Source organism: Colius striatus, chromosome 20 (genome assembly GCF_028858725.1).
Source record: "Colius striatus isolate bColStr4 chromosome 20, bColStr4.1.hap1, whole genome shotgun sequence".
Taxonomy (NCBI): Eukaryota; Metazoa; Chordata; class Aves; order Coliiformes; family Coliidae; genus Colius; species Colius striatus.
In genome coordinates, this window is record NC_084778.1 from 5,833,550 (window position 1) to 5,858,236 (window position 24,687).

Genomic DNA, 24,687 nt, shown 5'->3' on the forward strand with positions numbered 1-24,687 from the left:
AGCTTTAAGAAGGATAAAACAATCTCCATACAAAGCAAACAAATTCATTTGTAATTTATTGCTGTCTGATACACATATACACATACCCGTTATAGATGTATACTTTAAAAAAAATTCTCTGTTCCTGCACATTTATACTTTCAGCAATGTAACTAAGAAACAGTGGAAACTTTTATTCTGTGTGGAAAAGTAAATTCTGTTTTTTCACTTCCCTTCTGAAACTCTAGAGTTTTTACAGGCAACTACAAAAGTCAGCATGCTAAAGCCAACAGTATCCTATCTTCAACACTTACCATGTGGTAGAAGAGAACTTTCCTTTTCCTCCAATGTATAAAGTTATGTGAAAGAAGACATTTTTGTAGTCTACAGAGAGTAAAGAATAAATTATAGTGATAAGATCTGGAAAAGTTTGGTTGGAAGTTAAGAGATTTTCACATCTGTGTCTACACATTCATGTCTTGGGAATAATGTATCTCGAGTACCAGTCACATAAAAATGCAAGAAATTGTTCCTCTCTCAAACTTAGCAAACCCATTCATTGTACTTATGTCTACACTTTGACTAGTAGCTTACAACAGCGATCCCAGACAGCAAACTAAAATGTTTTCTCCTAATTTAAAGCACGATGTGTGTGTGCATTAAAAAATATATAAATACTAACATATACACGACTTAATTCACCACGACATTATTCCCTCTTTGAGCTTGAATAACTTAATTTATTCATGCTGTTCAAACATAAATTGAGTGATACTGCAGCAAATCTGCATGTAATACCACGACGAGCCTGATTTATATCCCTAAAGTCAATGACCACCTTTCCCTCACAGTTTCTTAGGGCTTTTGATTCATCTCCTCACTACTTTTCCAGGCAGAATCTCGCTCGGCGTTATGGACAACAGTCCAATGTCATGTCAACAACATCTGAGAAATTACTCCTCATTTATTTAAATAAAAGCAATAATGGTGCTGCCTTTCATAAAGCTCATTCAGACCTCATGCAGAACTCATCACACAACAGGAATATGAGAAAACGTACTGTTTGCAATGCTTTCTTAAAGCTTTGTGTGTCAGCTCAAGATAACAGAAACACTAAAGAAAGACAGACATGCAGCCTAACCCTTGTACGAACATTCTCTTCTTTTATAATGCATCTACTTAGATAACAAACACATTCTAACCTTAAAACAGAGCAACAATTTTACTCCCATGAAACAAGAAATAGAGTGAAACAATTTACTCTGTTAAGACTTAACGCTTTTCTCTGGTTGCCTAGTACAATTTATGACCTATTTCAAAGGAAGATTACGTTATGAACCTCCACTTCACAGAAATAATAATAAATGTCTCTATTCCAGAAAACAGTGAAGAATAACCACGTAAAACACACTCCGAGGTCCTCCAACTATGAGGACTTAAGTGCCATTCGGTGCAAATGTCTCGGCCACTTTATCCTACTTTTTGATAAATCATTCAAAAAGAATCAACAGGGCAGAATTGCACCAGACTTACTAAGAAAGTCCCAGTCTCTCTTTGAACCATAAAAGGAAAGATTTTGCTTAAAATCAAGAATTTCTGGTTGACATATTTCACGTTCCTTTCTGATTTAAAACACCCTGTTATGAAAGCTACCATTATTTCAAAGTGAAGAAAGAAAAGGGAATTTGCCCCATTTCTTCCCACTCCTCACTTTGCTATTGTCCCCTGTATCTATTTCCAGGAAGCCATATTCATTAGGGTTAATCTGCCTACTAAATGAATAAACAAAGGATTTCTCTGTCACTGAGAGGCCAGGTGAGCTGATATCATCTTCTAACACAGAAAATCATCCGCACAAATACAGCGCAGGAAATTACCTGCTGCAATCCCACACCTGGGATCATTTGGCAAGTAGCTTAGAAATGTTGAGTAGATGACTGAAATCAAACTAATTATTTCTTTTTTTTAACGCAGATCTTCTATCAGCAGAAAAAAAACCCCACCAAGGCCTTTCTAAAAATGTGATGCAAAAAGGTCTCAAGTATCTTGGCTGACTACACTTACTAATATTTCAGAAAATTTCCTCCTATGAAAATGTTGCACAGGTTTGTGTCACTGCAATACACTGCTCCCTTACTGCTGACTTTACCTGTGGCTGTCTCCAGCAGTGCACTGCAAAAATGTAAAAGTTTATGAATTGTTGTCGTAAGAATCTAATGAAAGATACAGACAAAAAGGGATCTAACTGAGCTACAAGAAATACTGACATAAATATGGCTCCTAATAGCAGAATATAAACCTACACGCGTAACTCCTTGCACAGATGTAACTCAAGGTGCTGTTAGTTGTCAGATTTTTGGCAGACATCACAACACATGGAGAGTCTCAGAACTGTCCTGCATGTTTTGAGATACACCTGAAGGATGAGCTTCTTGTGTAGAAGCAAACCTGAGAGGTATTATGAGTATGAAGTGAGGTTGGGAGTAACTGCCAAGAAACCCAAAGACAAAATAGGAACGAGCATTTGAATGCTTAGACACAAGTGTACAAACCTTGCATGTGTTGCAGCAGAGAAGCCAAGACAAGGACTGAAAACTACAGAAGAACTGTGACAAAAGAGGAAGAAGTGCTCAGCAGCTGCAACTGGGACCGCTGGAAACGAGTAATTCTGAGTATCCAGGAAAAAAAGAATGGGAGAGCTCACAGGATTGAAGGAAAGAAAGGAGTCACACCTGGATAGAGACACATAGGCACGAAAACCAAAGTTCACAGCTTGGCAATGCTGTGAAGGAAGAAAGGCCAGGGATTGAAGCTGGCCTGGATGAATGGTGCTCCCAAAGCTACACAGCAAAAGGCTCTCTTCCCTCCCGCAAACACGGATTCTTTTTGATGTTCTTTATACAGCGAGCAAGAAGAGATAAATTAAAATTGAGGACCTAGAGAGGTCTTTGATCCTATTGCCTGGAAATATGTATAAGAATATTTTCTCCAGACGTACTTTTGCTATATATGGAAACCAAATGCTGACTAATCATATAAACCTTATGGTGCCTAAGCACAGCTGTAATCTGCAGCAGAACACTGTCACAACAGCAAAGGAAAACGTGGAAAACTAAGAAGTTAGCTGTGGTACCGAGAAAGAGGAGAAAATGGTGATCAAAGGCACTGGGGGCCAGAATAGACAAGAGAGAGAGTTTCTAGCTGGTTAGCTTTTAAGATACAAGTGACATATTTATGACTTATTCTTGTATTACTGAACTTTAGCAATCCAAGTAATAATTATCCATTTTCCAAGTTTATAGAAAAATGATACTATACAAGACCTGCTGACTCAGGACAACGGCAAAGGGATACAAAAATCTGAATTTTGGTTTATTGGTTTATATATAGCACCATTTAGAGCCAGTTATCAAGACACACCATGTGTCTCAATTGGGAACAGAGTGACCAGCTGCAGAAGGAGAGGCAGGAGTTGTAACTTGCCCACTTGACCTTGTGTTTCAGGACACAGAGGGACGAGGCACAAACAGAAGCACATACGTGGCATCAGCACTCGCAGTGACTGCTGCAGGATGGCACAGCTCATGTGCATTCTGAAAGGAGCTGCAGCTTGGGGAATGGGATTGTATTGATCCCCAAACATCAAGGTAAGAATCTTTAGGAACTGTTTTGGGTTTTTTGAACTTGCATTCTTGGCTGCTAAGACCTTGTGCTCGTGTTTTTATGTTAACAGAAGATTGTTGAAACACACAAATTCCTTTCACGAATTATTAAACATGAGGAAAGAACATAAAATATCAGGATCTACTTAAAAAAATAGGAGTAGCATTTCTGAGTAAATCAACCTCAAGATAAGCCTCTACAATGGTATTATTTTATCTTTCAATTATTTTTTTTTAATCAAATCTTTAGGCTACATTAGTCAATGTGAACGTTCACAGCATTTAAGGAAATGACTCTACTGCATGTAGATCCAGTGTGGATTATTGTCCCACAGTATGATTTGTAAATTCACATGATCTTGGTTACCCCAATCACCTGAGGAACATCTCAGCAAGCTACCACTGCCATGTGACTGCTTTACAATTGCCTTCCAGGGGCATATTGAAGATACCATCTAAGTACCAGATAACCAATACAGATAATTGTCGTTCACAGTGAAATCTCAGAGTAAGGCAATATGTAATACAGAGTACCCCAGTCAGCATTTATTACTGGAGTTCGTCAGTCATTTACTATATCCCCAGTCACAAGCAATGGGAGAAATATGAACAGCATCAGTTCTTGCTTTCCACTTATCTTAAAGTGCTCATCAGTATGGCATACCTAATTAAGGCTTTCAATAGGTGTTAAGAATTCCTACATTGTAATGCAGTAAATGCATTATGAACAGGCAAAGGCAAGTGGCTACAGTGTAGAAGCACAAAGGTGAGATAATGGCCTTCCACATCACTGAACTGTCAACCTCATTTAGCATATAGCATGGCATCTGGAGATTTCAAATCATACAGCCGTTTAAAAATATATAGAATGTTAAATTAAATGACAAACACGAGACATGTCACCTTTTAGAGGCAGAAATGTAAAACCAAAGCATATGTTCTCCAACTGTATTTGCTTGAGGATCAGCAATATTTTTGTAACCTCATTAAGTTCTTGACTTGATTTTAAACATGAAAAGATGACTATACAAATAAGTTACAGGTCCTCCACGTGATATCTTCAATTATAAGTCAATCTTTACTAGCAAAATAAATTAAGAACTCCAGGTTTAACTCTTACAGAGAGTCTGGAAGGTGAAGACAATGAGGAAAAAAATCAGCAAGCTGTTAGGGATGAAAATTATTCTCTATTTTGAGCTCTGAATTTAAGAGGCATGTGTAAATATTGGACTTTCAAATCTACATTTACAAACAAATCCTGTGGCCTCTACATGTGCCGGACTCTCACTGACAAGCACAGAGGTGCCAATGCAGATAGCCTGCAGAAACAGTCCAAGCTGAGCTACCCTGATCAAGGAACAGCCAGTGTCTGCAAGAAGTTTATCTGTTTATATGTGGCACAGAGCCTAAGCTAATAAACTGTATCTGGCCCCGTGCAGAGCTAGCTCAGCTTTCAGCACTGTGGTCTTGTCACTGTGACGGCAGGAGAGTTCCATGCCGAGACCACCAGGCAGCTCTGCGGGAAGCCAGCCCACGGGCAGCAGAGCCAAGGCTGAGGAGAAAGTGACAACCCTGAGTCCTAAGCACCATTTGGGTATGTCTGCATGGTGCTTTGGCTCTTCTGCTACCCTTGACAGCTCAGCTGTACTGTGCATACACCCTCACCTGTGTAAGAGGCTGCTACCCATCTGACGTATCACTGTTATTTCAGTCACATTGCAGCACTTGAGAGCACGCCGTCAGCACTTCATGGCATGCACAATCTTTCACTGAAGTGTTATTAAAAGGCCATAACTAGGCCAATAAAGCTGAATTTTATTTGTCCACTCATAGCACTGGGGAACTGGTGCCTGCTGATGACATTAAACAAAGCATCACACCCACAATTCAAATTCTCTCTCAGCCACCCCCTATATAAGTGGATGAGTTAAAAATACAACACGATAATGCTGAAAAGTAGTTATGTCAGAGTATTATCTCACATAGAGCTGGTGCCCCTCCATCCTTGCATCCTCAACCCCCATCAGACAGGATTTTATAGCCTGAGGAATATTTGGTACAACTTAACAATCAACAATCAATATGCTGAGCCCTGATCCAGAGCATTTTTAAGCACATGGTTCCACATTCTCCCAAGGACCCACTTCAGTAAGAATGGATTTTCTTTCTTTGCAGGCACTGTAGGACAAACCAGTTTGGGTTTTTTTTTCCTGTAAGTCATATTTCCAAAGTTTCAGTCAGATGTTTCACTGGAGAGAAAGGAAAAGGCATCAGGAAAACTCTGAAGTAAAATCATGACAGAGTGAAGCGCTGCTTGCAGTTTGGCTTATTGTGCATGAAAGTTTAAATTTTGCTTTCAACCTCAGTTTTCCAAACATGCTGTCATTCACTGTAATATGGGTTAAAAATAAGAGAAAGCAAAGATGAAATGTAAATGATTTAAATGCATGCATATGTTCTTTTGTAAAATGCATAATGCATCTGCAAGGTTTTTCCTCATATTTTGGACACAAATCAAGGGGGAAATGGTTCACTTATGACACAGTGAATTTTTTATCTAACTTCAGTGGTAAAACATACTTCCATGTAAGCATTTCACTGTATACTGTTTGTGGTTGGTTTGGAATTGTTTTTTTAATTTAAAGCTTCAATAGGAACATCAAAACCAAAAGACTAATACAACAGTATTTCTCTTCTTCTCCAAAGTATTTCATGACAACATTCTGTTTGTTGAAAAACAACCTTGAAGATGATCTAAATTCTACATTCAATCACCGATGAGTTTAATGAATGTTACGCTTACTTTTAAAATATATTTTAAGTGATGGTCAAACAGTATAGCACACAGTGATTTGCTCAGCATTCATGCAGTAAACAACAGCGTTTACTGCAACAATAGTGACAGTCTGAAGCAGTGCTTTTTCAATTAATGCAAACTCAGTTAATGGAAATTGTCCTGGTAGCAAAGAGACAGCAAGTTCATCTTCTTCTGCCTTCTACTGCCTTTGCATATCAAGGCAAAAATACTTATGTACCATCTTTCCAGAGGCTTTTTTTTTCCCTGGAGTGGAAGAGTCAGGAGTTTTTGTAGGATCCTAATGCTGAAAGAGGCTACGAACTACAGTTTCCAGTTCCTGCATTGCATTTCTCAAATCAATGGCACCATAACTTGAAACAAAAAGTAATGCAAGAGACAATGACAGAGCCAGTTACCAACCTAACACTCAAACCCAACCAGATACTCCTAAGCAAGCATCGGGCCTCTGTGCCAAAGCCTAGCAAATTCTATGAGTTGCTCAGAAATACAGGTGGGTTGTACACAGCCAGGGCCAGCTGCATCTGGGACAAAAGCCCAGGCAAGTGAGCGTGTGTAGGTCCCACTCCTTCCGAGCAGATGTGAGCTCAAGGGAAAGCAGCTGTGCTGGATGCCCCTATAGGTATTCAGCGCAGCACACCCGGCACAAGGGCCTCAAATGGTTGCCCGCTGTTGCTGGAGGGAAACATCAGGCTAAAGAGTCTTGGCAAGGCTTGGATTTCAGAAGAGGAGGGCCTGCACCCCACTTGACCTGGGGACATGGGATTTTTGATAGGACTATTACAATCACAGAGCTTATAAAAATATATTTGGAAAGGCTTTCGTGTTGGTTTTGGGATAGCATACGAAGGCCCCAGGAATCCACTCTGAGGCCTTAAAACTGTGGCCAAACTCCAGCAAAAGCCATATGTTAGTCATATTACCACCTTTTTCTTTTGCCTGTTCTTGCTCCATTTTCAAGGACCACGCCCTGCGCAGTAAACCAAAGACAGCCTCAGGCAATGGAGGCTCATATACCACTTCTCTTATCTGGAGAAATCCTGTGCTAATGATGTGAATAATCCCAAGCCTGCTTTCTGTCATTTACTGACTGTGATCTGCTTGTTTTCACCTTTACAAGGGGAATAGCACCAGAAAGTTTACGTACACAAAGCACTTGGCTTTATGTGCTCCCTCTAACGCTCCAAGCCCCAGCTGCTGTCCCCAGCAGCTTTCAAGACTGCAAGAAATCTCCTATTTTCAGAGTCCCCTCAGCCTGAGGCACAGCCACTGGCTCTGTACTGCACACCAGAACTGGCCAAGAGGAGGATGGTGACAAACTGAGGCTCCTTTCACATCCCATCCTTTCCCCTTCCTGACTCACCCCATTGCACTGGCTGCTCTCAGCAGCAACTCTTTGCTGGCATCAGCCTTGGCTTCTTGTAGCATCTCACCCATAGCTAGAATACTAACCTGCACCCAGTTAAGCTTGGGTTCTAATGAAAAGGAAAAGTTAAAAGTAATGGAAGAAGCAGATCAAGCACTATTAAAATCTGGCTGGGGTCATGCAAAGGATGGAGGCCATGGCAGGGGGAGGAGCCAAGTTGATGGGTATTTCACAGCATTGGATAATTAAGAAAATCAAAATATTTTCTATCTGTTTTTTTTTACTCCATACATCATTGAGGTAATAAAAATATACACAAGTACTAAAAGCCTATATTTCAACTTGGAAGTATTTATTTCCTGTAGAGAACATCCTTACTTCAGCAAGGAGATGGGTGAGGAGGCTGAGATTTTAACACCCTCGAGGCATTACACTCCACCTTAAAATAGATCAAATGCCTGGTTAATTTATCATGTCAAATAGCTCAGTTTGATACAGTATATACCTACACTCACACTTCTACTCAGTCTTCCATGTTACACTCTAACGACCAATAGCTAAAGCCTGATGATTTTGGATTAACAATGGTCAAATTAGGTGCGTATGCTGACATTAAATAACCCCAGGTGAGGACTGATGCTCTTGTTTAAAGCTGTTTCAGTACAGATCCAGGCACAATCTATGTAGAGCCTACCATGACCAGGGGGTTTGACCAGATGTACTCCAAAATCAGACATTCAACCTATGGTAACTTACAAAACCAAGATTTTGTGGGTCCGGAAATACTACAAGCTACAAATACAACCATAAACCAGCAGCTTATCAAACTCCTTCCTCAGTTTTCCCTTCCTGTTTGTGCAGAGCATTGAGATTTAAAATGCAGCATTATTATCTTACTACTTGGAATAAAAAAATTACAAAAAAGTTCATTTTTACAAAGCTACTTATTTCTAGAAGGTTTTTTTTTGCCATTTAATTGAGGAATAAAAAAAAAGGGATTCACTATGAAACTGGGAGACCTTGCTTAGCAGCTGCTGCACTGCTTCCAAGTATCCTTGAAACACCAAACCCAAAAACATTCTTGGAGATTGTGTCATGCCCAGTTTTACACCTACAGATTTAATTGCTCTAAAGAAGCTATCACAACCTATAGCATTCAGGTAGTTGCTGTGCCCTAGAGAAGTGCACATGGTAGCTCTACGGGCATTTTACAGGCAGGAAGAAGTTGAAAGACAAAAGGAAATTAAAATATTGTTTTAAGAACATTTCAAACAGTTTGGATTAATAGATGGGCTTAGAGTATATTACAAACTTATAAAAATATCAAGATTCCTTTAAGTACAGCATAAAAAGATCAGCAATGTCAATGAACACACTTCTCTGCAAACACAGTGTGGTGTGTTATTTCTGTGCAATCTATAAAAACACAAGTACAGACACTGAGGTTTCTGGATCTCTTGTAAGTTTAACAGTAGCTAGCTCTTAGATCTCAAGCTATAATAAATATTGTATCCTACAGGAGCCCATCGGGAATCTCAGCTCATGTGTTGTGCCATAGAAGATTGTGGTGTCAGATATGATTATAATCAACACTTTCCACTTATTTGGAACTTTAAAGTAACCTACACAGAACATTAGCAACAACTGTTAATGAAAGACAATTAAGAGGTACATAAAACATTCTTCTATTCAGAATGAGTTTGCATTAGCTGCTGATATACAAAACACCTGCCACATGTTTTGGCTTTTTTTCTTCCCCACAAACAAACAGAAGGTGTTCACATGCTTGGACCAGTCCATGCTCTAGCACACTGCTATTTTTCAGTTGACAAGTTGTTATAGGAACTGAAGGTGGCTTCTCCAACTCAAAGACACTCCACTGTCTGCATTAATGGACCAGCAGTACATGCGTCAAGTGAGTTGTGAGACACAAGAACAACTGTCTTTGAGCAACAGAGGACTGCACCAATGACCATTAATGTGGCCCCTGATGGTCTCACTGCAACTTATCTTCAGATATAAAGAAAATCTCATTACTTTATATTTGATTATTATGTTGGTTAGGTCACAGTTCTTTCATCTAGCTACAACGTCAACACGGAAATCGTTGGGTTTCCTGTCACAATTCCCTGTGAACTATCAACAATCACATTAGCAAGATAAGTAAAGTGATCTGCCTTTTGGGGATTAAGCACCTTAAGTAACTTGTTTGAAGTCAAATGCAGCCTAACACAGCAGTGTCTTGAAATTGATGATTTTTGGGTTTTCACTGGCATCTGTGAAATTAACTTGCATGTCATCTTTGGTGGTTTTTCTTGATGGACATGTGTTCATCTATGATCAATCATCATAGAAGAAATGAATTGCTTCAATTACTATGAGCCTCCTCAGCTAAACCAAAGGCAAACTGGGATGAAGAACAACAGTCTCTTCTGTCCCAAGCAGGGTAGCAGCTACCCTACATCACTACATCATGCTGCACTGAATGAGATCCCATCTCCAGAACTGACAGACTAACACACTTGCAATCATTACAGGGAGGCAAAAATAAATCAGTATGTAATTATTCTGTTGCCTTTCAGTCACTGTTCCCATGCCCTTCCTCTCCAGTACACTTCTGCCTACAGAAAACACCCACCAGTGTTTCAAGACATTAATGCTACTCCATGTATCCCTGCAGCTGAGTCTTTTCCTGAGCCAGGCAATGATCCAGCAGCAAGTGCCCAGTCAGTAGTGTCAGGTCATTTTAATTTCTCTTCATATCTCCATAGTCTATAGGGCATAGCTGTTTCTAGATGTAATCATGTATACTGTGTTGGCATCTCAGAGCCTGTTGAAGTCAGTTCTGTCTTAAGGCTCTCTTCAAAAATCATCAGATAACATTTTCTCAAATTAGATGAAATAAATCAAGATGAAAAAATTCTAAGTATAAGCATTTCATATGACGCAGCTCACACGCACACACACATTTAGCAAGACAGACAAATAGGATGCAGAGAATATATGTAAATGCAAGTGTGTGCTATTGCACCCAGAAAACAAAAAAACCCTGAGTATATTCCAGAATGTATCACTATTCTAGGAATAATACATGAAATGCTTTCCAAGTAAGTAACATAGAGAGTGCTTTAAATAGATAGTATATTAACAGAATTTGCTCAGAAGTCATTCCAGGAAAGAACCATAACATTTAAATTTAAGCTGACAGAGTGTAGAAGTACAAAACAAGCAGTGCTGGGTACGTGTTTTTGCTGTTACTAAACAGGTGAGAGGCCCTCCAAGAACAGTTTGTTATATGACCATTATTAAACCCTCTCAATGGCTGTGAAGAATAGACCGAGGGCCAAATATCTTCCTTGGCTTCAAAGCTCAGCATTATACTCTGAGGATCTGAGTGCAATCTCTATCTGCAACAACAAACTACCTTTATACCATCCAGGTAATTACAGGTTCAGGTCAAGGACTCCAGACCATATTGATTACATCTCTCTGCAACAAGGACCCTCCAGCGCTGGCCGGCTCCACTCAAGCGGGGCAGCTCAAGTATCCGTGACGCCAGGGCTCCCCCGGCCCTACCAGCGCCCGTAACGGGAAACCAGTGACTGCTCAGGCCTGGCAGTTATTGCCTGTGGCAGTAAGGACAGCCTGGGAATTCATAATGTTAGTGACTTCATCTGCCAGCTGCATTCACACATCTTTACTACCTGAATAACTGATCTCTCCTACTCCAAGGCAGAGCTTTCTGCTGTACAGCATTTGGGAATAAATATTTGATCACGCATACAACAGAAAAGAGCTCAGATGGTTTAAGGTGTGACAGCAGAAGTGTTTATTAAATTCCAAGTGAGAGCACTGCTGGACAGTAAAAATTTGTCCCATGGTCCCTATCTCACAGGTGTAGTGATGAACAATAAAAGATCCTTCACAGGCAGAAAGGGGGAAGGAGGGGAGGTAATGTCTCCCTCCCACAAAACCCAACTCAATTCTCCTGTTCATTAAACCCTCTGCAGGCAACAAGCTATCTGTCCCTGACCAGCCAGTTACACACAAAAGAAAAGGAAGTACTAAATTACAAGCCAATTGTAAGTGGGCATTGATTGAAGTAACCAGAAGAGAGCTTAGTATTGTCAGAGTTTCATACAACAGTAATAAACAATCTTCATTAAAAAATGATGCGTGCATCTCTAAGAAGCACAGCACATGCTGGGTTTTAGAGGAGAACATAAAGGTTGTCCCCACTCCACACACAATCAAAGATGATCTTTTTATTCTACAATTTTATTCTATTCATTAAAATCCTTCACACTCTCACTTCTGTTATTCCTCCTAAGCAAGAAAGAAATGGAGATATCTCCTCCAAGTAGGAAAGGAAAAGGCTGATGCAAAACAGAGATCAGACAACTTCTTTGTCAACACTGTTCTACTCTGCTGGCAATGCAACAAAATCAGTACTTGACTGATGGATAACTGTCAAAAACCTCTTTGTATGAGGGAATAAACAAGGCCTTTCATAAACACACATGCAGATGCACACACTTTTTTTTTTTTTAACTGAGCAGGATTGAATTAACAGCTCTGGCTGAGCATACCTGAGTACCTGAGCCCTTCAACACATTTGTTGCAGCTTAAGGGAAACACTGACTCAATGCAGCTGTGCGATCAAATTTACTGTGATCAGGAACTGCTGCAAAATCCTTTCTCTAGAGGTTTTCTATTTCTGAAAGTTCAGAGTTGCTATTCCTACAGATATCCTAACCTTCCTACACCCTTTAGTTTCTGCATTATTTATTATTAGGAAAGCTCTACCAGGTCTGATTTTTCCGGTATGAATGATGCATGTCATATACGTTGCATCCACAGGTTCTCTCATACACATTTAGAAAAGTGCCTGGAAATATTCAATCACATGGTTATATTTTCTTCTTTAGTCTCCATCATTCTCTAGCTATCAACTAGCTGAAAATCATATCTGATGGTTGTCACATCAAAGAAAGGAGCAGTGTTCAATGCATATGGGAATGTAAAGTTTTTAAGTCATGCCTGTAGAGCTGTCTTCTGAAACAGAGCCAGGTCATTCAGCGACAAAGGGGGTTTTTGTCACACTCAGATTTCTGTCTCGGGACTGGTTTGCTTGTTTGTGTAAAGAGTGTGCCCTGTGTCCTACAGGCAGGGAACTTATAAACTTTGTCTTCTATTTCTGGTGTCCAATAAGGTCTTAAATGTAACTTGACCTATTAAGTATTACCCCACCTTTGTTAAACCCCACACAACCAGCCGATATCCTCAGCACTTCTTCAGAACAGATGGACACACAGACACACGAGCACACATCCCTGCTTGATGCACACAGTCAGCATTTACTATGTGTACAGTTGCAGTTCTTTTGCCCAATTATTATTAAAGGTTTCCTGCTTTGTAAAGATTTTAACTTAGCATTGCCCCTTTCACATTTTTAACCTCCAATCTGGAATAGCATCTGGAATTACAGTGCATTTAATCCTTCAGGGTATATTCTCTCTATGATGCGTATGACTAAAATATGTGCTCTGAGGGACAAATGTCCAGCAGCTTTAGGTGACTACAGTTTTGCAAATTTTTATTGAAAACTTTAAAAAACCAACCACTTAGAAACCAAACCAGAAAAGAGTGACTTAAAACTCCCTTAAGATAATCATATTGAAATTTGCTTTTTTTTTTAATTGTCCAAGTAATCTTTACAGACACAGCCATTCATCTTCAAAAATGTCATTGCCAGTTTTCACTATTAACAACAGTAATAGAGTTTTGTACTTTTTAAAATCAAGATTTTTGCAAATGGAGAGCATATTTTCATTGGCATACCCTAATTTTACAGACATGTGAAAATCACGATTAAAAAAATGACACAGATTATTATTATTAAAGGCAACACCAGAGCTGCCACCAATGCAGGAGAAGGAAGCTATCAAGAATGGCAAAATAATAACGGAAAATGATAAACATGTACTTGAAATCTTTTGATAGGAGAAACAAGTGATGGAGTTAGATAAGATGAGGCGCCACGCTGGTTGTATCTCTAAGCAACAGGCAATCAAACAGCCAGATAAGCATCTTCATAAAGTGCAACAGACTCAAATGCATAGGTCATAGCTAAAGAATCACTTCCTGGTTCAGCTTAGGCAGGAAAAATTTATGACCTACTTAAAAATTCTTCAAACCTAAAAAAGTACCTTCCAATAAATTTGTTTTCCACGTAGAATGTAAACCATTTAGTGTGCCTTGGTAATAGCAGGAAATACTTCCAGTAATGGACTATAACACAACGTGTCATACATGAACAGCATTTAAAATAAAACCTTTATATTCAGAGCTGAGCTTAATTTAATTTTCTGCACATCTCAAAAATGGGAAGGGAAGAAAGGATGCAGAAATTCCCTTGTTCCCTTTGCTGAGCTCTGTTACATGAACAGCACCAAATCTCAAAAAACAGTGTATGTATTTTCTGTGTCTCCTTTACTCTGCAGCAGAATTCACACCCCTACACCATCACACAATCTGGCATATCTACTTGAAATTTGGACCAATAATTTCTGCACGTGAAAGGACAAGGATAAGGCAATACAAAAATTGCAAATAGATGGTAAAGTCTCTGAATCAAAAATCAATTCAAATGCAAACTGTCTGGCAATGAAGTTAAATAAAACATTGCTATCAGCATATACCTAACAAAATCCATGTATTGTTTATAAGAAACTTATGAGGTGTTACAACAAAACCGAGTCACTGCTGTACAGTAAATATATTTTCAGTGTCATAACAATGTATAGAATTGATTTAGGCAATTTTAATAGACACACATGTTAAAAGCATTACCAATAGAGCTTCATCACATTCACATCAGCCCTTTCATATTAAGGCCCCATCCACACTTCAGGAGAGGTTGTTTAGCATAGGAGAGGTACAGTCAGTCCCTATGTGGCTCATTGTTTCCATTATAGAGGAAATAACACAGTTTTAGAATGGGTTTTAGTTACAGAACAGTTGTATTTCAGAATGATTAGACATCCTTGCTATAGGTAATAGCACTGCTCTGTTCACACACAAGAATGTGGGGGGAAACCCCACTGATAATCTAGATATCTCTATCTGTATCAGCTGGCATAGTCACATTGATAGTGAAGAACAGCTATGCCATTAATCACTCTGAAGGGTCAGATACACAGACAGAAGCACGCTTTTCAGGGGTTAATAGGCATAGTTGGACTAGTCAAAAAAAATCATAAGTGATGCATTTATGTTTTCTTCTGTATGAAAGGATTCTTTTCAAAATTACTTTGTCATGTAGTGAAACAAATAAAATTCCCTTTAAATAACCAGCATCTGATGTTTGTCTGAGCTCAATGTGAATTCATTGAACACATTTTAAGTATTTGAAAATGGAATTTCTAATGACAATCCTCACTACCCTAAGCAAATGTAGTTATTATTGAACTCACTTATAAACACATCTAAGAAATATCCTGTATTATCCAAATAAATTAATTTGGCAAAAAATACAGTATCTTGGACTCAGAATTTATATCAACAACAAACATGGTCTGGAACAAGAGCTTTTATTTTAACTCTCTTTAAAACAACCTCCAGAAACCAGTTTCTGTATGTGTTACAATCTCTTTTTACAGTTTAACCTCAATCCAATCAGCAGTCTCCAGGGATTTTTCAAATCGCTAAAGATTAAAATCCTCTCTGACTTGACTGTTTGACTAATGCTGCGTGTTTAATAATTCTACTTGTGAGAGATTTTATTTGACAAAATCCTGCTGTGTGGACCCTTCAGACGCGATACAGCTGTACTAGAATATAAAGTGCTGCTGTGCTTGTTTCTTTACACAGACTGTACCCCACCAATGAGGAAAAAAAAAGAAGAAAACTTTATAGCACATATATTACCATGTATATATTAACATAACCACTCCAGTATTACATTTACACCGTCATTTAGAGCAGAGTAGTGAGAATGTGCCCATTACACAAATATTAGATAAACTATCCCGTTGTCTTGACTGTGCACAGAAATCAATTAAGTTTATGATTACATTTGAATGAAAACTATTTTATAAATGAGATGGAACTGTAATATTCTATGCTTTAGGCATTTGTTAATAAAAGCCTTTCAGTGTTAGTACTTGCATATGTTCTGCTTTTTAGTTTTGGCAGTTTTTAGTATAGTTCATGTTAAATTTAATGTAAATATTGTGTTCATACCTTACCCCAAAGCTACAACAGATTTGAATGGTAAGAGAGAAAAAAGTCATCATTATGGTAACCTCCAGTGAGTATTTGCATAAGACAACACTTACCCCACTGTGCAGCTGAAAGTCATGATATCCTTTTAAGTCTATGGTAATGGTTAGTAAACAAGTTACCAGACAAAAAAGACAAGATTAAGGAACGCTATGAGTATCAAAGAAAGCACAAAATGAATGTGTTTCTACCTGAGGTTGCATCAATCACTGTTGAAACTCCTCTTCGATCAGAAACAGGACGTGATGAGCCAGGCATGCTAACAGGTTCTGAACGAACTGGCTGGATCCTAAATAGTAAGTTATAGTTACCACCTGTGTCAAAATCATTGCTCACCAGGGCTGTAATGAAACCACAAACCTGAATCCACTGAACCAATTAAGCAACTACTTATTTTTAAATCAACCAACTTCTGAAAACTTTTGTTTGCTTTTGTTTTGTGGAGCCAAGATCTGGATAATCCATCCAGAGATAAATTGAGACACAAAGTCAGTATCCTCAAACTGTATCACAGATGTGAGCTCTTAGAAAATGTCAAAGGGAAAAACTCACCCTACCCAAACTGGTTAAAAAAACCCCTTTGTCACCCTCCTAACAGCAACATTCTCTTTGTTGGTTTAGAAGAAAAGAGACATCTGTTATTGGCTATTTGTAGCTTGTTTTTTAAATCCACTTTCTTCCTATGTGTACATATATACAATTAAATAAATAGATATAAATATAGAGACAGCTATAATCTTACTTGTGGCAGTAATTCCATGCAAGGACAAATCACACATTTCAAACCCATGTCTCTTCAGTCCAAGGACAACCTGCCCAGTTTTAATGGGATTAGTCATATTATCCATCTCTCCTTTTACTCAAGAGTTTCAGACAGAGTCCCAAACACTCCAAGTCCACACCACAGAACTCTGGACTTCAAATCACATGCAGAGTCAGAAGCATGGAAACTCATTCAATCTTGAGAGCTACTGGGCAGCACACAGAAACACATGGTGCCTAAAGCACTTCTACAAAATCACTCCCAGCAAATATAAACCCACATTTTACCTTCACTACCCTTCCTTCCCTTCCCTAGGTCTACATCCTCTCCCCAATTCCAAATCACACAATGTCCAAAACCAGATGAATTAAATATATGAAAAAGAATTAAAAGGAAGGAAGCAAATGAAGGAAAAAAACAGGGAGGGGAAAAAACATTCCAGAAGTTTACTTACTGTTCCAACTCACTGACCGCTTCACAGTCAGCATCTAAATCTATGGCACAAAGCTCCCACTCATGTCTGAGAAAATGAATTTATTAAGCACTGCAGAAACTGTGAAAGCCAAGACGACGCTGAGCAAGGCCACCAGACTTTGTATTGTCTTTCATTGCCATTTACTCAAGAAGGGGCAGCAGAAAGGAATCTAAGCTACTTAGTGTGGTTTTTTATTGTTGTTGAGTCACACACTCTTCTAAGACTTTCATCTGGACAAGCCTGATGAAAACTATTACACATCCTACACAGATGGCTTCATTTAAGCATGAGGCAAGTTATTCACACAACAAATGTGAAACAGCTTGGAAATTGCTTTTATTTTTACCTGAGACTGTTGAGATCAAGATCATCTGTATCAAAGTCCAGAAGAGGCTGTGGGGTATCACTTGGACCATGTGACTGCAGCACTGAAGAACTGGATGAGATGACAGTCGTTTGGCCTGAGGGATGGATTGTTTTGAACTGGAACTGTGGGCCCATCCATAGACGTCGATGAGGACCGGTGTGAGTCACTATTTCAACCTGTGGGAAGGGAATATGGGGAAATGCTTAACACAAAACTACAGCTTCATATAAACAAATGGTTCCCTCAGTACACTGAACTTCCACAGTCCTTCTGCACTCAAACAAAAAGAGTGTTGTGTGCCATCAGCTCAGAGGAACATCACACAAGAGAAAATTCGGAACATCTTTACTAGAGAAAGGATGCTCTAGCCAAAGCCAAGAGCTTCTTGCAGAGCCTTGAAAGGCTGTGAACCACCAGCCTGAGGATATTGCACCCCAGTTCTTAAATGCCCAGAAGAGCACCACTTCTTCCTGGCCTCACCTGGTCCTGTTCATTCCTCTCCCTGCCATTATGAAATCAAAATCAAATGCTAAAAGGCTACTCTTGTGGTGTAACAAACAGGGAAACAAACTTTCTGTCTGCCTCAACATAGGGTAGACAGACAAACTGAAAGTCTACTTCCCCCAGACAACCTCAATCCTGACCAGGTCAAGGGATACACTTTTTAAAAGCAAGCTGTTACAGCTTTGTTAAGGCTGCTTTCTAAAAGTTCACACATTAAACAGTGCTGTTTCACATGTATATAGCGCAAACTGCATTTCAAATCAAAGCTCGTAATCACTGCTGGCATATCCGAGGATAAGGCCAGAGACCGTCTTGCTGGAAAGCAACAAGATTTAAAGTAGAGCAACATGCAGTGCACTGTGAGACACTGAACAACTCAGTTCACACTCATTGCCATGCCAATGTAATATAGACATATATGTGCAACACATGATGTTCAGAAGGGCAGCTACATACACACAGAGAGTCATTTAACCAAAATTCACAGAATCAGAGGATGTTAGGGGTTGGAAGGGACCTTTAGAGATCATCTAGTCCAACCCCTCTACAGAAGCAGGTTCACCTAGATCAGGTTGCATAGGAACATGTTCAGGCGGGTCTTGAAGACCTCCAAGGAAGGAGACTCCACAACCCTTCTGGACAGCAATTATAACAGAGGTAAGGGGATTTGCTTGGAGTGAACAACCACACACACACACTATACAATAGGTGTATATGAGAGATGTATAGATATGTAGCTTAGGTGTAGATATACACAGAAACACAGAAGCTTTGCAGTTCGATGCCAGCTTTCAAAAGGCACAAACACAGGTGGTGTGTCAAACAAACAAAACAGTCATTTCAGATATTCAGATTTTCCTCTAGGTACTCCCCAGTGGGAGTCTAGATACAAACTTTTGAAAAATAAGTTATATCAGTAAATGAAGCATCCAAAATATTTTTAAAATGTCTTTTCACACTGATAACTATAAACCTGAGTATCAATTCTAGGAGACTCTTAAATAAGCCAACTAAAGGAATGCAAAACAACCATGGAAATTTAAGATGGTAACATTGTTGGAAACATATATGATTGGGAAAATCGGGCCTTGTAAATAAAAGGGTAAACAAAGCGTAAGTCCTCTGTAACACAACTGTAAAAATCAAAAAGAGCCTTTAAGGATCGAAAAAATGAAACGTGAAATGAAAATAAGCAGCTCTGGTCAACTCATACTTTTGAGATGACTGTCAAATTCTTATAAATTCTGCTAAAATAGCAATGACCTTCAGAGCAAAAATGTAATTTAGGGAAAAAATTAATGAAAACATAGATATGTACAGGTAGCAATTCTTAACTCTTTTAAGAAGTGATTTCAAACAGTGGATAATGCTGTTCCAAGTCCTCTGCTAACTTAAGATGACAAATGCCCAGTCTATTTAGCAGTATTTCCATCTTTGCATTTATCTTAGCATAACTCAGATTGACTGTAGACATTTCTGAGACAAGTAGCTTTTATGTAGCAGTGTAAATTAGGCCACAGATAAAGTAATCTGTATATTTTAAGCTTCAAACCATCAGTGTCACAGAGCCGAGAGGTAAACAGATGCCTTTGCAATTTTACTGAGGCTACGGCCAGATGTTCCTATTCACTCTCCTGTTGTGTGCAGGACAAACATATTGTATCTACTTCACACTGACAGCACACATTACCCACTGTTCTAATTGAAAAGTTGAAGTGAAGGGCAGTGTTTTTTCACTGCATGCTGTTACTGTTGATAACACCACTTTAATTTTGAAAAACATACTTGCACTTTAGGCTTAATCTAAAGTGGCTTGCTCAGAGAATGCTCGCATCTTCATGCTCAAAAGGGCTATCATCACTCTTTTCACTTAGCAAAAATTAAACATTCTGAAAACATTCTCCAAATTATCTGTGTTCTGTGACATCACTTGGGATTTTATTTTTCCTTATAATTACATTTACACTTTTAAAGGGACAGATGTGATAAAGTTCAAACGGCCTTAAATTCCTTTGACATCTTACATCTTCCAAGAATTAGTAATAAACCACCTCCCATAATGTAGGCTTACCTTACTCTTTTTCCTGAGGTTGTCCACTATATCAGAAAGTCACCAGAGCAGTAAAATAAACAAATTATCCAAATAGCAGTGGAGAGGATAGGTGGAAAACTACAGGTAAAATCTTGGCCACAGTCAGCTCAGTGATAAAATTCCTGTTGACTACACTGATTAAACAGTTTCACCATCTTTATGCTCTAACAAATTGGAGACAGGGTAAGTAAACACGATATATCAATACACAGCCACATCTGAAAACTTAGGCCAGGTAAGTGCATTCACATGAATAGATTCCCCAGTGAATTCTGCTCCTGGAATAGTACATGTGGAAACTTAACTTCTCATTTTAGGAAAATGTTGCATATGATTTATTCACCAGTGGGAGAAGCAAATCATAATGATGAATATTTCATATTTATGCCATACACCTCAGCAACACATTTAATGCATCACTCCCATAACAACATTGTTCTTAAACCATAGGAAATCCACCTAATTTGTCAGGATGAACTCCACGTATCAGGTACCTGTGATTGCTTTGGTAAATCCTGACCATTTTTAACTTTCATTTATTTAACTCTTACTTTTTATTTCTAACAGGATATTAATTCCCAGTGTTTTATTCATGACCTATTCTTAAATTGCTATTTTGGGCCAAATAGTCAAGTATGTACTGAGTTCCTAAGGAGAAGCTTAATTGACTGAAAAAAAGCAAGAATGAATAAAACTACAATGATTTAACCTCATATTGAATATTTCACCAAGCAGGATAATCTTAAAGCACTACAGTATTTATATCCAGTCATAGCTTACAGTAATTATCAGTACGAAATGCAGTAACTCTTAACCAGAAAAAGAAGAAAATAAACCAGTTAATCTACCATTTTTATGTTAAAATGCAGTAAGTGTAGCACAGGTTACAACTGAAAAGGCATCATTATTTTGCAATGACAATTCCTTTTATCCATGTTCCAAAAGCTCCATGTCAGGAGAAGACAGTAGAGAAATAACTTCCTGTTGCCAACTTAAACTGAACTTCCCAAGGATGTAACTTGTGCCAGTAATGATGGGAGCTTTGTATATTTTTTATATTGCTTGTATAAAATGTAAAGACCATCAAATTCATACCATGTTAAGTCAGGACTGAAGCCAGCTTTACAAATAGTGATACCCATGGCCTACTGGAAGCTTACTTTCCATTTGGAGGAAAGTTGTCAATTTTACTTCCAGAGGATACTATAACTGCTTCACTCCTGAACTCAAACTCCCCCAAAAAGCATACCTGTGAAAGCCACTCTTCATCCTCTTGCCCACTGTGGTCAGATGCTAAGCTGTCATATGACTCATGTCGAGTGATTGGGCCAGGGCTCCCTGGTGGAACCACTGAAAAACAAACAGAAAACTGAAAAATCAGATTTACTGGTAAATGCTTTCAAAAAATCTTTTTCAGTAACTGCTACAGCAACATACACGTTTTCCCAAATCTGTGACAATATGTGGTAATGCAGAAAGAGCTCAAATATTGACATCAAAGTGATGAAAAGATTTCTGTTCCTTGACTTGAATCTGTACATGCACTGTGATAACCCAATTGGCATTAAGATACTGCACAATCCTAAAATTAGAATAAATGGTTTTATATTCACATAATCTAAAAAATGACTCAAAGTTTTTAACATTGATTTTTAAAAACTGTATTGTTACAGGGTTGACCTTTATGGGTCAAGTTTCCAACCACTACGATTTTTTACAGCCATGTTGTAAACCCCTAATAATCAGAGTTTATAATGGCAAAGCAGACACAATTGTAACCATAAATACAGAATGGCGCCTCTGTAACATAAACAGCACAGGGTTTTCATAAATCCATACACTATTTGAAATCAAGGGATTTTCATCCTGTTTGTGAAAGTGGCTATCAGAACCCAACCAACCCACTTCTAACACCTCTGTGTAGCAGTGCCCTTACTCTGGAACCTGCAATATACCAAATGCAGTTCAGAGCCTAACTTATTAAAGAACTATTCAAAATGCTACACACATTAGGACATATTCTCACAAAGTGTCAAGTCTTTCCTAGAAGATCCTGTCCATTGAAATCAATACGATTTGTGCCTGCATGTATGTGTATACATACACCTCTGCAACCACAGATGTTATTTCTGCAGTGTGTGTTCATCAGTTTTCAAGATAATATAGAAACTACATTCATCTGCTTCATTACAACCGTGACTGATCTAATTCAATGACTTACGGATGTGTCTGTCCAGCCCGTATCAAGCTCCTATTAAGAAAATGCACATTCCTTCCTGAATTACAAACAGCTGACGATTCACAGTAAATATCTGAATATGAAACCATAATGCTCACACTTCTTCCTTACTGGTACAGTTTATATTTGAAACCAAACCATTATTTTGACACGTTTTGCTGTTGCCCTAATCTTCCCCATATCTCCTGACTCTCCTACAATAAATTCTACTGACGGCAGTAATGCCTGTTTCTGAGGGCACAGCTGATCAACTGCAGGCTTTCCTCTTATTGAACTCTGCTAACAAACTCTTCATGACTCTAGCAGATGTTTTTGCTTTCAAACCAATGGGAACTTTATGGACTGTTCTGATTTTTTTTTGTCCTTTCTGTCCCAGGGGCAACTACTAGAGCTGTCAAGATGAGGGAAGCTGCTATTCAGTGACTAGCTGCAAAAGCACTAGCCCAGGGAGCAACACCCACCCTGCATTGTCAATGTATTTATGCCTTATGTAAACTCCTACATTTTACTGGAGATTTGCAATAAGAATTTCTTTACCGTGAGAAAGCAGTTCAAATTTAAGACTTCTTTTGGTCCTATGCTGTATGCCTTTTCCTGAGGAATGAGAGCCTTGCACAGGTCTTGCAACAAGGCACGTTTCAGTGCAGCTTCAGAGCGCAGCATTAACTCTTTCTACCAAAAAGTGACGACATGCTGAATTCCACAAAAAAGCTCTGCCGTCGAGTTCACCAGCAGGGCAACAGTGATAAAGCCTTAGCTGAGGTCAAACCTCGGTAATTTATTTTGCTATTTAATAAAATAGCATTTATGTACCACACCTATCACAAAAGCAGGCATTTAAAGAGAGTCTGGTTTTGATAGCAGGATCCCATAATGATGGTCCCAGCCTTACCGCAGGCAAAGCAAGCTCTGCTCCCCCCTGCCTTCAGAGGGAGCGTGCAGTGTTCTGGGAGATATGACCTTATAAGACAAGTGATCCTTGCTGGAGATTTGCCATCGCTGTACTGCTTATTACAGATAGACATATGGTCATTTTTTTTCAAGTTAAAAATGGCCTTGAAGTTACAGAAACAAATACATTCTAAAAATGTAAAACTGATTCTTTCTTCAATTCTGGGTCACACACCTCTTGAATTGGTATCAAGTTCCAAGATGAGATTAATTTAAGCCCGGAGGGACATTTCCAGGAATTTGAGCTTGAAAGTAATCTTTTCTCTTCCAGCTTAATTCTTTGAAAATCTGAATTCACACTGGAAATTACAGCAGCCTCTTACATATCAGGGAAGCTATTCTTGTGCTGTAAGGCAAAGCCTTTTCAGTTTCCAAAAAATTTCGCTATAATGCAGGATAGAAAATAATTAATTTCTTCAAAAGCTTTGCAGAAAGTAATATTTTTTCCTTGCACTCCTGTAATTTCTCTTTGATTGGGAAAAAGTGACAAATGGCATACACATAGACAAGGAGCAAGCAAGCCCCTGTTGTACAGAGATATTTCACTGGCAAGTGCAGGTGTCTTGTACCTTTCTGAAATAATAAAAGGAATGCTTTGTGTCTGAGCTATGCTGGTTTTTAACTTTTCACTACTCTTACATTGACATGTGGAACAAACACATATCAAATATCAGAATGCAACTGAGTTTGTTTAACACAGAAATACACAAATGTGCAGAAATTTGTACAATTACCAGTGAGCAAAAAAGTACAAAGAAAATGAGTGTTAAAAAATCTCAGGTGAGAATTGAAACATATTGTTTATGCACTATAACAGGATGTGAGTTCCTAAAGTCCACTTACAAATGAAAATAAAAAATCCATAACCAAGCATTCAAAGCCACTTTTTAAAAACTGGAATGCCACCTACTGCAAAAATCAGACAATGTTTGGCAAGGGGGAAAAAAATGACTTTGAGCTGCTCAAAAATAATGGTAGCACTTTAATCTCTGTCCTCCTTTAAGTGAAAAGTGATCTGCATGAACTCTAAATCTGGAATATATTCCTATTCCTCCATCCTGACTAGCTCTACTGAATCACTCCCCATTTAACTAGGGAAAAACAGAATCTCAGAGAAAACTCTCATTCTTCACGTCTTATTTCATGACTTCAATACTGTCATTTTCCGTCCTCAGAATTAAACGTGTAGGT

The 24,687-nt window shown here is 38.6% G+C and overlaps 1 protein-coding gene across 10 annotated transcripts in view; it reads right to left on the reverse strand.

Moving 5' to 3' along the window:
- BCAS3 (BCAS3 microtubule associated cell migration factor) overlaps positions 1–24,687 on the reverse strand; it is a 344,925-nt gene that overhangs the window by 169,681 nt on the left and 150,557 nt on the right. For all 10 annotated transcript variants that reach the window (XM_062012154.1, XM_062012155.1, XM_062012152.1 and 7 more), the window contains 3 exons: positions 21,556–21,656; positions 17,690–17,886; positions 16,297–16,394 (listed from right to left, as the gene is read on the reverse strand). In XM_062012154.1, coding sequence (XP_061868138.1) covers positions 16,297–16,394; positions 17,690–17,886; positions 21,556–21,656 — 396 coding nt within the window. The remainder of the gene's footprint in view (positions 1–16,296; positions 16,395–17,689; positions 17,887–21,555; positions 21,657–24,687) is intronic.